General features: G+C 39.8%; 1 protein-coding gene across 3 annotated transcripts in view; it reads right to left on the minus strand.

The window, feature by feature from the left end:
• Window positions 1-558: 558 nt before the first annotated feature.
• The window catches only part of EBF3 (EBF transcription factor 3), a 182,132-nt gene continuing 164,740 nt past the window's right edge, over window positions 559-17,950 (minus strand). The window contains exons 12-16 of one of the 3 annotated variants that reach the window (XM_063132814.1): window positions 17,852-17,917; window positions 16,681-16,858; window positions 13,554-13,739; window positions 12,908-13,105; window positions 559-1,143 (exon numbers count right to left, since the gene is read on the minus strand). In XM_063132814.1, the coding sequence (XP_062988884.1) occupies window positions 1,112-1,143; window positions 12,908-13,105; window positions 13,554-13,739; window positions 16,681-16,858; window positions 17,852-17,917 (660 nt within the window). In that variant the 3' untranslated portion in view covers window positions 559-1,111. Of the gene's footprint in view, window positions 1,144-12,907; window positions 13,106-13,553; window positions 13,743-16,680; window positions 16,859-17,851; window positions 17,918-17,950 lie in introns of all 3 variants that reach the window. The other 2 variants (XM_063132815.1, XM_063132812.1) reach the window with 2 other exon arrangements.

Raw genomic sequence — 17,950 nt, forward strand, 5'->3', positions numbered from 1 at the left:
AATCGATATGTTACAAAATAAATTCCCTTGGTGATTGCAAGTGTTTATGTGAAAGAAAGTGTTGCAATGTATGACTATTTCATTCCTTATCTTTATAAGGAATAAAATTTGCTCTTCTAAATATTTAAGTGGATCTGAAAAAAATTCAAGACAAGTGTATAAATATTTAGCTACAACTTTGGCAAAATCACAAAAGTCTACAATTTTATAACCACATACAAAACACATTAGGGAAGAAGGATCTAGAAGTCAAAAGGACAATTTTCTGGTACAAGAAACATAGACTTCACAGTAGCCTAAGAATGCAATAGTATACAGTGCTAGCAAAAGTTGAAAAAAATGTTGCAGATCACACTTGCTTAACAGGAAGCTCTAGCAGTGGAAGTATATTTTTTTTTACCAACAGACAGTAGCATTTTTTTTTCTCTGTCAGTGTGCTTGTTGAAGGCAAGAGAATTCAATATCAAAGTTACAATTTCTAACTACAATAAGTTACAAAGTTCCATTTCATTAAGATGAAGTTAAGCAATGATAAACCCTCCCACCCTCCCTAGCTCCCAAAATTATCCCAAATCATATATTCATCCATTTTTTTTCCAGTTTTGATGGCTCATACCTCCTTGGCCCCCTTTTTTCACCACAAAAAAATATTTCACATTATAGAGATACACAACCATTGTGAATCTAGTTATGAGTACAGAAAAATGTTTTGGAGGCGTTTTTCATCAGTGTTTCATGATAATCAAAATGGTGCATCCACAAAGTTTTTCCCGACACATAGCAAGTACTAGACATAGCCAAGACGTAATCAGAAACTTTATACAAAATAGGCGTCGCTTTTTCCTTATTCTTCAGGACCAGGAAATGTGAAAATATGAGAGAAGTTCAGTCAATAAAATGGAATTGTTCATGAAGAAATCGATTGTTTGCATGTTGATTCTTAGTAGTTTAAATAAAATCTTTAAACAAAGTTTTTTTTGTAGCATTTCAATGTTTTGCTGATTGTATTTTGAAGATACTGGTTCCATCAGCATGTCTTATATACTAAATTTGTCCCCTAAAAAGCTCATCTTCTGAAGCTTGGTGCTACAGTAGGTAAACAAAAATGAATTTACATTGGCGGGACTACAAGCCCAGACATAGCTGAAAGAAAAAGAAAAAAACTATTATTAAATGGGTAAATGAATACACATGTATTTGAACTTGCAAAGTAGAAGAAAATCCACCATGCATTAAATATTCCCCAACACCACCAGCATTCACAAAATATTTAGAAACATCCACCAAATATATTTCATGAAATACTTGGGTCATAATCCAGAGTTCTGTGAGCAGAAGTAAAACATACTGCTCATGCAGCTTTGCAGGCAGATATGCACGTCCTTGGACAAGCTATGTACTGAATTAGCTGTGTGAAACAATTCCAGATGTGGAACAGATTCTCTGAATGCAAGGATATTACACCCAGAAATGAGCTGTGATACATGCAGAAGTTTGCTACGGCATGTAGAAGATCATGTCTGGATCACAGACAGCATGATAGGATGTGGATTATTTTTTATTTCATTTTTTGATCTGAAAGGACCTTTGATGGACCCTTTCACCATTTAAAATAATGTTAAATGGTATTCTGGGGGCAATGGTTTGCATGCAGTACCTACCAGACTGCTTTTGCCGTCTATTTCTACTCAAATAGGTTTTCCAATGAGAGAGGGGCTTTCTTTTCATTTTCCTCCTACATTTTATTTTTAAAATAGGAATTTTCTAACACAGCATTCTGTAAAGACTTCACTTTTAAAATGAAAAGGATTCTGACATTTTTTTTGTGCAAAGCATCCTGCCTCCCACATGTGTGATATTTCTCTTAGCGTTTTGTTAATGGCAAACAGTGGCCCAGACTCCCTAGAGACTGCCTATGTTGACAGCTGAGAAACAACATGGTCACTTTTGGTAATGTCAGACAAGGCCAGCTCACTCACCAATCAAGGACCAGACACTTCTCAAGTTCCCTAAATGAAAATCTGACTAACCTTAGCTTTTTCTCTCTTTCCAAGCACTCAAGCTTAAGTGGAAAGCTTCAGTTTTGACATTCTGTTAATTGTACTTTATCCTAATGGTATGCTGACTTTAATAAGTCAATGACTTTTGGAGATCAAAGTCAAGTATAGTACACCTGCTTTGGAATCTGTCGAAGCACTATAAAAAGACATGAGATTAAAATCTTCTACTTGCTATCTTATTTTGTTTTGTAAAAAATGTTGAGAACCCAGTTCCCATGCTCTTCTATGCATACAAGGTCCAGGATCAAGGTACCCCACAGTAATGCAAAGAGTTCTTAGTCCCTTTGTTTGGGCACTGCCTTTTGTACTGAAGCAGTAGCCATAGGTGCTGCTTGCATGAGCCCTGGGGAAACACTGTGCAAAGCACTTTTTGGGAACAGGTCACTTGGTAGTTCCTTGTGCCTCATCCTAAGAATGGCCCACAGGTCCTAATGTTTGCACCAGCAAAACCTGCAACAGGGATTTTCTCTAAACTTATCAAGACATGCTTCTCTGATAAATGACACTGTGTGTTAGCTGTTGCAACACATATGGTACAAGGATTGGGCTTGTTAAGCACAGAGATACTAAATTTTGTCATTATATTCTAGTTAACTCCTTGGCAGTAATGTAATTTGGACTGTTTTAACCTTATGGTGTTTAAATTTTGTCATGATGATGTTTCTCATTAATTTATGTACAAGAAACATTAATACATTTTTGATGTAGTGATGTGAACTTCAATTTCCCAGTTCATTAATTTCAAAAAATATCAGTTTATCTCAGATTTGCTGTTACAGTTTTTCCGAAAGCTTGTTGTGTGTAATACATTCTCTTTCTTTGACTATCCATGTGCCTAAAGAAGTAGCCTAAAAGACCTGAGCTGTGTGCAGTTTTGGTCAACATAACTTGAAAGCAGCTCTACCATTACACCCAATACTTCTCAAACCTAACATATACTTTAATGAACATAATTCTTTTTCTTTTTATGGAAATGCCCACTATTTCCCTGCTCCAGGTGGGCAGAGTGGAACTTTGTGCACCTGACACCAGAAGAGAGACCAGAGGGGATAGGCAGTAAATACTGGTATGTCAGGTTCAGAAGAGGTGGAACCACAGTTCAGGGTGCAGCTCCTCCCCGAAAGCCTCCTCTTTCCCCTTTCAACTTGGCATCCACCCAATAAACCGCCCAGAGAGCTTTGGCTATTGGGCAGTATAGAAATGCAACAAATAAATAAATAAATATGCACTGTGGGTTTCACTGGGTGCTGGTTTACAGAGCAGACCAACATAGGACATTTTATCCTGTTGGTCCAGATTGGCTGGCAGGATGTTCCCACCCTTGCTTATACCACACTGTGATTTTATAGTGAGGCTGCTTGCAGGACAGTTTGGCAGCTACGGTGCAGGTTTAAGGGAAGGAAAATCTTAATTGCTTATGCAGTGAACACCCTGAGGTATCTGTTAAGAACAAGGGAGACTTCATCAGACCTGTCCCTTTAAACACCATGAGGCTAGAAGGGACAGAGGCAGGACTTCCACTTGTGTCTGATATACTCATGCAAAGTCATGAGGCCTGGGGAGGGGCAGCCCCCAGGCAATATAAGGTGAAGGTCAACAGAGGCTATGAATAGGGGAAAGTCTACCCATTGGCCCCAAGGCAGGGAAGCTGGCCCAGCAAAGGTTGAGGCAGAAGTAAGTAAGCTCCTCTATCTCAGTTTGATAAGGCACCTGCACTAGAAGGAGGGAAATATTTATGTTACATTATTTGTAGATATTTAGGCTCCCTGGGGTAGATTTGCCTTAAGTCTACTGAGTCATGGAGTAGGCAGAAGCATCATTTGGGAAAGACAGGCATGCTTCATCTTCTGTCCAAAAGTGCCATTGTGACACCTGCATGGTGATTGGCTACTTACATTGTAACATATGCATGGGTTTACTTAAAGCAATGACAGTAATTAAAATCAATGGTGATTCAGTAATATTTGTACATGTCTGATCTTAAGATTGCAAAGGCCAATCATGGTAGTAGCATTCAAGGATTGTATTTCCTCATAGAACATATGGAACTGTGGGAATGCCTACTCTAGGCAGTTGCTCCATGAATTCTGCTGGAGTACACATTGTTCTTTGGTTTGGGGGGAAACAGAATGCATAAGCCATCTCTCATACCATATGCGTTAAGTCAATTATATGTGGTAATGTGTTTTTTCATGCAGTTTGCTGCTAGCTTGTTCAATATTGGTTAAATAAAATCTTCCTATAAAAGTAACTTTCTTTTATACCCTGGTCTTCATGACGGATACCACTAGTCTTAGATATAATGGATGGTGTTAGGCAAATCATGTACATAAAAGTTTGGAACATGCCTTTGTTTACCTAGAAAGATTAGTCACAGGTTTACAGATGGAGCATAACAGCCAGACACTCTTACATTTCAACCCCTATGTGCCATTGCTTGGATCGCAGCCAGTTCTTGCCAGCTGTGAATTCCCCCAATATGGCAGAGTTCCAGTATAGTTAGCTCCTGCACAATGGTGCCATCAGGGCTCGAAGAAACAGTGCCAAATGGTGGAGCACAGGGATGCGCTGTTCACAATCTTTGGCCAGTAAACATTCCCTTGTGGTAATTGCAGCTCATTGACAAGGGAGGGAGCAGAGCCTTGGCTATCTGCTACAGCAGCAAGCTCTCTGCCATTAATTGACAGCAATAAATACTAATAACACTATTACCATTTGGTAGCAAGTATTGTTACATTAGAGCCAATAGTGCTAAGTGCAACATTCAGCCAATTTTCACCATCTTATATTGCAGGTGAAATAGTCATGCACGAGAGGATTAAAATTTCATGATTCTGCAGGGTCCATTACTAAAACAGTTTACACAATGTAATTTAGATACTGGGTTTTAGTTTTGTTGGAAATTTTCAGATAGCTGAAGCTCCTTCCTCAAACCATAATAAGCCATGCTTGTGAAACATTTCTTCCTGAAAAAATACAAATGTTATGTCTTCCACCAAAAGATAACAGTCTTGCAAACAGGGCATAAACTCAAAGACACTATTACCAATGCCATCAAACACATGAACTTATTGCTGTTTTTAGGCTGCAATCCTATGTCCACTTACCTACCAGTAAGCATCACTGAAATCAATGAGACTTACTTCTGAGTAGACATGTATAGGATTGCACCGTTAATGTATTAGTGGCTACCTCACATGGTGTAGTGACTAGAGTTTTGGACTGAGGAAACTTGGGTCAGATTATTGCAAGAAGCTCACACAATAACTTTGGACCAGCTACTCTCTCTTGGCCTAAGCCATTTCACAGCGTTGTTATTATGAGAATAAAATTTTAAAACAACACCACCCTGTTGGAAAGAGATGTGACATGTAAACAGACCAAGCAGGATGTGTTCCAACCAGAATGAAAGCTAAGCACTTGTTTCCTACTCAAAAGTGATTCCAAACAGTCGTGTGTGTGTGTGTATGTGTGTGTGTGTGCATGTGCACATGCACACACACACACAGAGCGAGAGCTACATACCCCACATCTTAATCATATACACATGCACACACATATCTCACGTTTCCACTGCACATACACTTACAAACCCTTGTTCTCATTAATATATGAAAACATATGCCTACTCAAATCGCCCTCCTGGTGAATTGTGACCTTCCTGGAAACTGGAGCAATGATGGTATGTGAAGCATGACTACAGCATGAACTCCTCCCAGGTGGCCTAAGGCTTCTGATGTTACCTTCACAGTGCTGGCTACTGCTGTTTCCTACCAAACCACACATGTAACTTGAGAAGAGACTCTTATTTCTCTGACCACACCACCAAACCTTCCCTGGCTTGCCTAGTAAGGCCAACAACCCCTAAGCACTATCTAATTTACAGACTACGGATTGCGATGCCATGGGCGCCCTTGTATCCTACCTGTAATTAGAGGAGGGAAAATCTCTTAATTCATCTCAGGCACATTGATCACCTGGGAGCTACATATGGCTCACAAGCCACAGGTTAGCTGCTCTTGGTCCAAGCTCTAGGCTTGTGAATATCTGACATGACTAATCCCATTGATTTCATTGATTTCAAATGCACAAGCTGTTGAGCACCATCAGAGAACATTCTTTAGGCATTGGCCTTTCATTTTTATACTGATCCAAAATACCTAACAATATACTGCTAAATATTTTTGTAAATGTTCACCAACAAATTCTAATATATAAAATGTATTTTAACTTTTATTTATATAATGAGACATTCTTCCCATAAGCTTAATTTCTGATTGTAGTTGACAAAGTAATTGAGTACAATTTCTAATTATGGAAGAAATTTAGTTTTAGATATTGTGGGTGGAAATAGTAGAACAAAACTGGGGGGCGGAATCATCTGTTGCTGTTTGATATTGTTCAGGGAGTATATTTAGGAAAATGTAAATGTGACTTAACTGTGTTGTGTACTTTCATAGTACACTGCAAGGAAAAGTGAAGGGTCTGTTTGGCTTGAGAAAGAAGAAGTGATTTATGTAATACACACGTTTAATTTTTTCTTTTTTTGGCAAAGATAATTATTCAGTTACACCAGCCTTGTAACTCAGATGTTATCTGGGGCGTGGATAACAATTGCCCCCAGGAATTCTCCTGAGTAGCAAATTACACAGTAGTGCACTCTTGCACTAAAGAAGGCTTTGAGAAATCCACAGCCTGCCATGGTGGTGTTGTCAACACCATCACTGCCACAACTTAGTTTTCTAGATCCAAAAGAACCAGAAACAGTAACGGGGAAGTGTTTCCCCTACTCATCTTCGTACTGAACACAGGGATTAGTTTCTCCACTTCAGGGTCCAAGTGGCAGTAGAGGCAGGGAGGAGTAGAGAAGAGCATGTCAGGTGTTGTGATTTTATTGTGGGTGATCACACCATGGATCATTGTTTGCAAGGCTAGAGTTATTTATTTGTTTTTAGAAAGGCACCTAACTTCAAGTCTCAAATCTACATATCATTAAGAGCTAGTTAGTAGTGTTCAATATGGACATTTCCCACTGGAATGTGTCATTCTCTGTTTCGCTGGTCCACAATGCTGGAACACTGTATTGTCTTCTCAAAGAAACATAGCCATTAATGACATGCATGTGCATGCAAGATAGAAGCAGTATGCAATAAAGATCAACTGCTGGTGTGTTGAGGTACAGGGTAGTAGTCATACCCTACCATGCCTATCATTTTTATTGGTTGGAAGGAAATGGAGCCAGAGATCATAAATCCTCACACTTCAAGTTTTTCTAGCTTAATTGTCTAAATGCATTCTTTTTTCTATTTACTGAGGTTCTGGAACAGTGATCACTATCATTGATGAAGAAACAGAATTCCCAGCATAGAATTATTAGCTTGCCCCTCCATTCTTCCTACTGCAGCTCACAGCAATGAGGCAGTGAGTCTTGCAATGGTACAACAAAAGGAGCACCATTTCTGGGTCAAGAATGATTTGCTAGTTTGTTGCTTAAGATGTCCTGTCAGAAGGAGTGAAGCAAGGAGAAACCCGAGGGTGAGAGGCCAGCCATATCCAGAGGAGTGGCTGTGTTATTCTGTTGCCCAGCCATTGTCTCATTGGGTAGCAGGTTGGATTGGAGTCATAGAACCATGGATAGCTCCAAATTGGTAACTTGTTCTGTCAAGGTCTGGCATTCAACAGAGGCCTTATATTGCTGGAGTATCCTTTCCAGGCTCTACCCCTATGCTAAAGACTGTAGAACTTTAAAGGGTAGTTCTCTGGCCTGGAGCCTATTTATTCCATTGCCTCGCAATCAGCTCCCACCTTCTGCATTGTGCATCAATTCCCACCTAGTGCAGGCATGGAGAGCATGAAGCGCTGGTATAAAGGGTACTGGTTCTCAGGGGATCTTTCTGGGGGTCCAATTTCACTGGCCTCTGGTCCAGAGGACTACTCAGGCTCTATGTTGGGCCTGTGTCTAGGCCCAGCACCTTCACAGCCTATGGCACAGCCTATTGTCTTCTTTGAGAAGACAATACAGTGTTCCAGCATTGTGGACCAGCGAAACAGAGAATGACACATTCCAGTGGGAAATGTCCATATTGAACACTACTAACTAGCTGGCTCCTCCTTCTCTGTGACGAAGTTGGGTCATGACACAAGGTAATGCTTGTTAACCATTGTTAAAATGCCAGCATTTACTTTGTCTGAAATTTGTGTAGGATATGTTGGCTGTATTCACATGCAACACTAAACCATGTGTGTGCATTAATGTGTTCAAGTATGGGGCGGAAAAATTCTGAGGGGTCCCTTTTGACCTCTCAGGTACTGCTTGTGTTCAGTATTGAGATTAATTGAAGCTGCAGTCCTATACACCCTTAGCTGGGAATAAGCCTCATTGGATCCAATATACCTTACTTCTGAGTAGATATGCATAAGATTGCACTGTTGTTATATCACCACACTTGAAACAACCTAAGATTTTTTGAGAAATATTAGATACATTTTAGTCTAGCTTGTAATTATTACAAAAGTTGTATTTGTATTTGTATTTTTAGATGTGAAGAATATAAAGTAATTTTGAGAAAGTTTAATGTGTCAGGAAGAGCCTTCAGGCTTCAGAAGCTACCTAAAAGAAATCAGCATTAATAGAATCCTGGTGTCAAAGATTAATTGCATTTTCTCATTCTGCTCTAATACTACTTTATTAATTGGCAGGATAAAGTATCAAATATCTCTATCCTGCCTGTCTTTTATTTATATTTTTCGCCAAATTTATATAAGCTTTTTAAAAATGTAAACATGTTGTTGTTGTTGCTGCTGTTAAACCAGCAATGAGATAGGACGAAAGAAGTTTGGATATTCTCAAAACTAGCGTTATGGGTCTTCAGACATCTTCACATCATTACAAGTTCCAACAGAATAAAATGGAGGTGGAACCCACCTAGTATACATTTGGGGCCCATAAGGTGAAATCCTATTTTCTCTTTTCAAGATGTCCTGTTCACAGTATTTCTTTCACACACCCAGACAAATCATGTACTTGCTTTACTATCATATAAATTTCTGGTTTGTCCCTGAAGCTAGTCTCAGGAGAGATATTAAGAGTGGAATTATCAAAGTAACTAAATGGGTTAAGAGCAAACGTTTCACACTTGCTGCTTTATCACATTTTTTTGTATAACTTTAGCTCTGTTTGATCAGAGTTTCTGAAGCAATAATCAGATTGCACATTTGCATATTTTATTAATTTCTAAAATGTAATCCCTGCTTCTACAGCCAGTGATACACATATAAAATAATTTAATACTGTAAACAACCCAGTAAGCAACACACCAAAAACCAAGTATGAGGTACTCTGTACTCACATGGAGACTATACTACTTTAAGTTTGCACTGCAAATGTCCATGCATAAGTTACTTCTATGCCAAGATGTACCACATCAGAGACAGAAAGGTAGGTCAACCTTTTCTCTAATGAGATAATTTTTTGATATGCTGGTGATTTTCATGAGGGGCTGCTTTCAAGCAAATGCCTCCCCGCATGAATCTCAAGGAGGTACAAGTGCCCATGTGAGGAACATATCACCTCATTATGCATGCTTGAATCAGCTCTTCTGTTTTTCAAAAACCTCTGACCTGATTAGTTCAGTACAGAAAATTTGTTTCCCTAGCATTGTGAACATTGCTCTCAATCGGGGTAAAAGTTCTCTACGGTGGAAAATATGTTTTAAATGCCGTGTTAATAACATTCCTTTTCAGAACACTTTCGCTTTCAACTTCAAAACCAACTGAACCCTTTCCTCCGCCTGGCTATCTTACAAATATCATCTAAAACCTTGTAAGTGTTTCAGTAGGGAACACTTCACATTCTGTCCTGCAATGTGGCTGACTCTAGGAAGCCCAACCACGTGGATGCTCTTTGCAAACATTGCCTCTTGAAGAGACTCCAATGTGGTTCAGGCTAACCATGATCAAGCCAGGAAATGCCATAATTTTGAAGCTTTTGGCATGGAGAATTAGCCCAAATTATGTGAGCCCTTCTTTACACAAGCAGTTCACTGTGCAGAGGTGCAAGGATGTTTGGATTCTCAATGGTAAGGAATATCTGAGATGCTAACACTTTTCCTTTTGTGAGTTTGAGATGGCATTTATGATAGAACAAAGCCCATTCACACTGAGACAGTCAAGGATATTTATTGGGAGGAGGTTCACATATTTAGCAAACTATATTCATAATTACCTCTCCCATTTCCTGAGATCAGTGGTAGATGCTGGAGGAGGAGGAAGAGGATGCTGGCTACAAAGGATTCCTAAACTGGTTTGGGGTTTTAAAACTACAGCCAGGAGGGAGGAAGAAAGGGCTGGGGCACTGGTAAATTTCCAGAGACTCCTGCATAGAAGAATGGGAAAAAGGAAGGGTTTAGGGACTCTCACACATGATGAAACAGAAAAGAAGGAAGAGAGGAAGCGACTTGTCATATTTCCAATAAGTGAGAGGGAAGGAGCTGAAAGAGAAGTGGAAGTGACAGAAGTACAAGAATAGGTGAGAGTTGGAGAGATCTGGTTTGACTCCTGATATTTACATTTTTGGGAAGGCCCTTGTGAAGATCTAGAGCAGGGGTCTCCAACACAGTGCCCACAGGTGCCAATGCACCCGCAAGGCCAGGCTGAGGTACCCTCAAAGCTATTTTTCCTCTCTGGAAGTGAATGGAGTGAATCTTTACATGCACAGAGGGACAAAAGCTCCCCCCTGCTGAAAAATGGCTGGCACGTGTGTGAAGTCCACCACCCACTAAAGGACCCTTTAGCCATTTTTGGCAGGAGGGGCTTTTCCTTCCCTGTTAAAACCACTGGACAAATCGCTCCATTGGCTTTAATAGGGATGGAAGAGAGAGAGAAAGAGGAGTCAAAGAGACAGAAGGGAGGAAGGAAGCAAGGAGGAGCCAGGAAGAGAGACAGAGACAGAGAAGGAAGAACCAGAGAGAGAGGGAGGGAGGGAGGGAAGGAGAGAATATGAGAGAGAGAGAGAGAGAGAGAGAGAGAGAGAGAGAGAGAGAGAGAGAGAGAGAGATGAGAGCCAGACAGACCAAAGGAAGGAAGAGAAGAAAAAGAGAAAGAAACAGCCAGAGAGAGAATATTCGGAGATTACCACACACACACAGGGTACACGTTCAGGCACACACACAAGCAAAGATAAGGGGAACGCTCCCAATATTTTTGTGATTGGCATTCATCTCCCTACAGCAGCAAATTTGTGGGGGTGCCCAGGACACTTTCTCAAAATGCCAAATGTGCCCATAGGCTCAAAAAGATTGGAGACCCCTGATCTAGTGTAATCAAAAACTCTAGAGTATATATCAAATCTTTATATTACGGCATAAAGCTGGTCAAATCTTAGGGTCTGCCATCCCAAGTGTTCCTCTCAATGTGCAGTTGAGACATATGATTACTCTTCTTGGGTAACATATGAAGTAGGATGAAAGCGATGTACTTTACTAGACTTTCAGTATCAAACTGAAGTTTTGAAGGATGTTCAAGCCTAAACTATGGTGGGTTAACAGTTCTTCAGATTAAAATGAAAAATTAATTAGCTTTCCAAATGCTTATTTCATTTCAAAAGATAAAACAATCACATTCAGAAATGATAGATTTCCATCACTTGGTATTTTAAAAGTAACAGATTTTCTTTTTAAAAAAAATCCCTAAAGAATACCATATTTAATAGGCATAGATGAGATTGATCTCCTCAAGTCCCTTTATAGCCCTTTCAATGATATTCATTTTATATTTATTATATGTCTAATATATGTCCAAAGCTTGAAAGCCTTTGGGTTGTGTATGTACATTATAAAGTATATGATGATGATATTTCGCTGTATAATATAAAGTATCTAAAATGTGTATACATGCTTTTGTGATCTAAGACTTCCTTCCTTCCTGGTACTTGGAGAATGAATGGTGGCTGCACTGTAAATAAATCAATACTAGTTATACTCTATTCCACCAAGGCTATGTGGTGTTAAGTGCTTAGAGTATGTTTCTGGTGTCCACTGCAGTTGAGTTTCAAGTTGATTCAGCTGAGGCAGGTTTGGGCCCTGCATTTGAAAAAATGTATAGTAGTGAGATTTTTTTTAATGACCAGCAATCTCTTTAAAAAGAGTATTTGCAGTTGATTTTGCTCCCTCTATAAATTTTCACACTTTGTACCAATGACTGCAAGTGACTATGTAAATTCTACAAGCTATTTTATAGTTATTTATCCTGATTTCTTTTTTATGGGCAGTTTAACTGGAGTAAGCTCCAATAAGAGCACAAAACCTAGTAATGAATCTGAGGGTGAACAATAACAACACTGAACAACAGCTTCAAACATTCTGTAAGATTCTCCAGGTTCCAAATAATGACACAAGGAGGAAACACAGCACATCTTGAAATGCTGCTGATTAAAACGTGTCTATCAAAAATGCATGCAGAAAACGTATAAAGAAGAACAAGGAACACATCCGATTTGTGAGAAACATTCAGGATTGTGTGTTTAGTTTAAAAATTAATGTATGAAACAAAACCTTAAGGGGAATTACTGGGAAAAATAGCTACTATTTCTTCTAATGCAAGGTTTAAGTCTAACCAGCATAAGGTAAAATGGCAGGTTTTGTTTTGTGCTGCTGCATTTAATATCAAGGCCTTGCACCTGCAATGCAAAGCCAATTTAAAAAAAAGCTAAGTCTTGGGTTTTTCTCTTCTATTATTTGCCAGTGATTAAATGCAATTTGTTTTTAAGATCCAAAATTTAATGTTCTTGTGTTTTGTCTGAAAAAGTCTGCAATTACACACAAAAAAAATGATACAGAGATCCAGCTCACCTTGAAGTCCATTTCCATTTGCACTGGTGCAAGATGGTGGAGGAGAAGCTTGGGGCCTGACAACAGGAGCAAAGGCGCTCTTTTGTTTCACTGCAGAGATGACATTGGCAGGTGAGAATGAGAAAATGCCGTGTGTACTGCTACAGTTTGAAGGGAGGGTGACCGAAGAGGCTGCCATGGTAGGGCTTGACGGCACTACTGCAATAAAGCAAAAATAATCAGGACTCATATTGTGGATTTTTATGGCAAACATGGAGGGGAGAAAAAAAGAGATTGATAGGGCCTTGCCTCTTATAATAGAGAAAAATATATCTATATATGGAAAAAATAAAATGCTTTGGCTTGCCACGCTCTGGATAACAGGCAAACTCTCTAGTGTTGGACTTTGGTTGCGAATTGTGCAGTCCGATCTGGTACTTAATTTTTTCCTCTTTTAATCATTATAATTGTTTGGCATGTACCAATGTATTTGCCATGTTCTTTTTCTTTTCTTTTTTTCTCTCTCTCTTTTTTAAATGTCCAGCCTCCAGAGTCACCCCTCCTTTTATCCAGTAGCTCACATTGTAGAAAATCAAATCAAAGTAAATATTTTTGTAACAAATAGGATTCTATATAATGATAACATGTACCAGAAATCGACACTTACTGCCATAAGGGGAGTTAGCTGAGGAGCCATTAAGAAATCCAGGGGAACCAGGTACACCAAGATTGGGCATGCCTGCATTGCCATATCCATTCATGCTATTGCTGACTGTGTTGTAATTGGACTGCTGAGGAGTACTGCTCGGAACATATCCTCGCGGGGAAACACTGCTTGTGTTGCGACTGTAACCTACTGTGATACAGGGGGAAAAAACCATCCCAAGAAAATGATTATTATTTAAAGGGGTGAAGGGTTTCCCTACCGCATCATACATTACACACTTTTAATTGATTGCACAGCTTTGGTCTAAATTGTCTGCTACTGCCCTATCGTCTCTTTGCAGTTCAAGATAACCTTATCACGCCAACCCTACTTAAATCATCTGCAATCACTCTGAGTTGCCGCTGCTCCTGGCAGAGACAGCCAACAAAGCTCCTTTCGATCCCATTGTGTCAGTTTCCCTCACATTTGTCTTTAGTAGTAATTATCAAAAGGCTTGATTGCTGGTTTGTACCAACATGCTGAATGAACTTTCTGTCTTTCCAGGACTTCAAATGCCAGAGGTGGCAGAAAGGAGGATGTGGGACTTGTTTGCTGTAGTGATTTAACTCTAACAGTCTGTGGTGTTTTTTGGTGGGGTTTTTTTTTTTTTCCAATCTTAATTTTTATGCTGGATATTTCTACACTAAAGGTAAGCAAATTCTTCTACTGGGTACTTATGCATCAGTGGAAAATTAACCCTGCTCCAACCTAGAGAATAGCTTTATGATATCGATATCACACAAGCAAGTTTGACTCACATACTTTGCAAAAGGATAATAATTTGGACAATATCAAGGAAAGAATGCAGCGTCCTGATTTAGACAAAGTTATAGAGCAATCGTATCCATGCTAGGAAACCATGATAGGAATCCTGTGTTCAATGGGAGTTAGTCCCTATTAGGTATGCTTAGGATTGCAGCTTCAGTGACAATGAACCTGTCTTATTGATTTAATAAAATTTAGGCACAACTAGCTTTCCCTAGATGTTGTGTCTGGATGTAACAATACACCATGGTCTAGTGCAGGGATAGGGAACTTCTGGCCCACAGGAGTTCCTCTTCTGGCCTGGCTGCTTCTTCCCTGAGCCCTGTCCCCTCTTCCATGGAGAGAAACACCCTTTTTGCCAGTGGAGAAGGGAGCACGGAATAAAGACACCAGAGCTTAGGATAAAATAGGGCCTCTTTATTTAACAACAAGGCAAATTCAACCCCTCCCTGGATCTGCATGTGAAAAGTGTGGGAATCAGTATGTACTAATCTCAGGCTACTTAAGCCAGGAGTCAGGGAACCTGGCCCCTTTCTTATGCGACACTTCGAGAGTGTGGGGAAACCACCCCATGTCATCCCCCCCACAGAGCTGTAAAACCCTGAGTAGATGAGGCAGGAGGATCTCCAAATGCATACCATATCCAGACACCTGAGCCATGAAACTTGCAAGGAGCAGGAGCTCTGGATATGCCAATTACCTAAAATGTGCCAGAGTGGTTACTGTCCCTTTTCTGGCATAGCAAGGCTGAGTAAGGGGCGGGACCAGCCTTTATAGCCTCAGCTCCACCCCTGCCTCACATGGCGCACATGAGCAACACGTGAAGCCTTTATTCCTCTCCTCCCCACTGCAACTACTGTTTCTCCCCCTCACGCCGTGCTGGCCAAGGGGGATAAAAGACATCTCTGAATTCTGAATAGACTTGGTGTTCGGGATGGTATTTTAAAGTGCTGTTGAATGATTTTTTTTCTGCTTCTGGGTAGACACTGCAGGGGTTTGTCCCACTTGCTTGTTAGTAGACATGCTACTCATGCTTATATCTGAGTAGACATGCAGAGTGTTGTTATTTGGGATGCTATCTGAAAGTACTGCTGAGTGATTCAGACCTGCTTACTTCTGAGTAGACATGCAGAGACTTGTCATGCTTATTTGTGAGTAAGCATGCACCCAATAAAAATTGGTAACAATGGAATGGGGGGGGGATGGATTTTCAGCCCCATCCACTTTTATCCATGGCCCCGCCCACTGCTGGAATGTGGTGCCCAAGAGCTTCTCCAAAATGGAAGGCAGCCCTCCAGCTAAAACCAATTCCCACTTCTGGTTTAGTGTCACAAAAATGAGCTCAGGCTCTCCCAAGCTCAGACGCTCCTCATTCTGCTCCCCCAGTACAGTTGTGAGTTGAGATCGGAAACTTCCATTTCTGTTTTAGATTAACTAAACTTCAGTGTGCCATCTGAACCCTAAACTATGGTAAATCTTCAAGCTATGCTTTGAAGTTGACTTATTTAAGGTTAAACAGTTCCTCTGGGTTCAGATAACACAGCAAGCTGTGGTTAGATTTTTTAAGAATGAAATTGACAGTCTCCATTTTTTTCCTCCCAGACACTCTAAAATAAGATCCCAGGGGAGGCTAGTCTCATTTTCTTAATATTAAAGTATGGTTTAGTATTACATCCGAGCCAGCCCAATGTATTTATTCTTGCACAACTACATGATCAGTCAGTTATGTTATAAGCATTAACATATATGAGCGTATTTAATAAGATTACATCATATTCATTAGTATCTCCCTTTGTTTTTTCTTTAGTCATATGGGTTATTTTGCAATGTTTGTTACAATAATTCTAATAATTGCTGCTACTGCCACATACTATTGGATAAAGCATACTTGAACTTGAAAATTCATGTTCAGTAAGTGATCACCATTCATGTTAGCTGGGATCCAGAAATCCAGCCCAAACACAAACTTTGCATCTGCACTAATTATTTTTTCCGCATTTCCAATTAAACACCCATCACCGTCATGTCTTTACCAAATATACAAGATGATGTGTGATTAAACAGGTAGGGACTGGAGGTGGCTAGTCAATTGGAAATATAACAAAAGCCAAAGATGCATGTGTATTAGGGTCTTCACCAGGCTGAGGTTAGTGACTTTCCAATTTCATATAAACAATTTTACAAACTTAGTTACTATTAGCTTTGGTGTTTTTATTATTTTTTCCTCAAATATCAGCACACCACATCATAAGGTGCTGGAATAAAGTGATAAACCTATGCAACATCTTGGATACACAATTCTTAAAATTAACTTTTCACGTACCTTGGTCATTAGCTTGTGATGTTTCTGAAACATTAACCGCTAGCTGGCTGCTAAATGAGTTTACTCCCATCATGCCAGTATGAGCTGGAGTGTTGGCAAGTGTAGGAATCTGATTGTGATTGCGTGGCACACTGTATAATGCTTCTGCAATATCTGCTGCTCGTTTCAGGATTATTTCCTACAAATGGTAAAAGAATTAATGATTAATATGTAGAATAATTTCTTCTGTCACCACATATCCTAGTTTGGAATCAGGTAATAATATACGCTGCAGGTTAACCTAAGATTCTAGTAAGCGTGATATGTGTGTTACATCCTCTTTTATTTAACAAAGTGTTGCACATATTCAGGTAAACCTTACCAGTGATGAATCTAGGAGGATAAATAGTACAATATCTTGTTTAACACTTCCACTAGGGTGACATTTGTAAAAATGTACTTCATTTGGTTGCATTGCAAATTCATTTCTACTATTTTGTAATATGCAATGCATATTTATCTGGTGTTTAGCAGGTACTATTGTACTATTTTCGAGCCTCGTGTGGCGCAGAGTGGTAAGCGGCAGTTACTGCAGCCGAAACTCTCCCCACGGCCTGAATTCGATCCCAGCGGAAGCTGGTTCTCAGGCAGCTGGCTCAGGTCGACTCAGCCTTCCATCCTTCCAAAGTCGGTAAAATGAGTACCCAGCTAGCTGGGGGAAAGGTAACTGCGACTAGGGAAGGCAATGGCAAACCACCCCACTACAAAGTCTGCCAAGAAAACATCAGTGAAAGCAGGTGTCCCTCTAAGAGTCAGCAATGACTCAAATGCTTGCATGAGAGGTTCCTTTCCTTTCCTTTTCCTTAGCAGGTTTACTTAGGGCTTCATGCTAGTCACCAATATATTGGCCCAAGTTCAAGATTGTTTTTGTCTTAATGACTGCTTATGTTTTTGGCATCTATACTTAATTGTCATTTCTGACAGGAAAACTGGCTTTTAGAGGGAAATAAATTAATCTGAAATTCCCGTTACAGTATTGCTTCACCTTATTAAGGTAGCAGATAGAACTGAGCTGTGCATTGAAATAATGTGTTGATATTTGCCAGGTTTGCAAAGAACAGGTACCAGTTTACTATATTGTGTGTATGTAAGTAAATATATAACTGAGGAGAAACTGCTTAAGAGAACTTACCTGGTTGTTGTGGGGCATGCCATATAGGGCTTCGACAAGGTCAGCTGCTCTTTTAAGTAATACTTCCTATGGATAAAAGAACAGTAAATCACGTAAACT

Source organism: Elgaria multicarinata, chromosome 8 (assembly GCF_023053635.1).
Source record: "Elgaria multicarinata webbii isolate HBS135686 ecotype San Diego chromosome 8, rElgMul1.1.pri, whole genome shotgun sequence".
In the NCBI taxonomy this organism is placed as follows: Eukaryota; Metazoa; Chordata; class Lepidosauria; order Squamata; family Anguidae; genus Elgaria; species Elgaria multicarinata.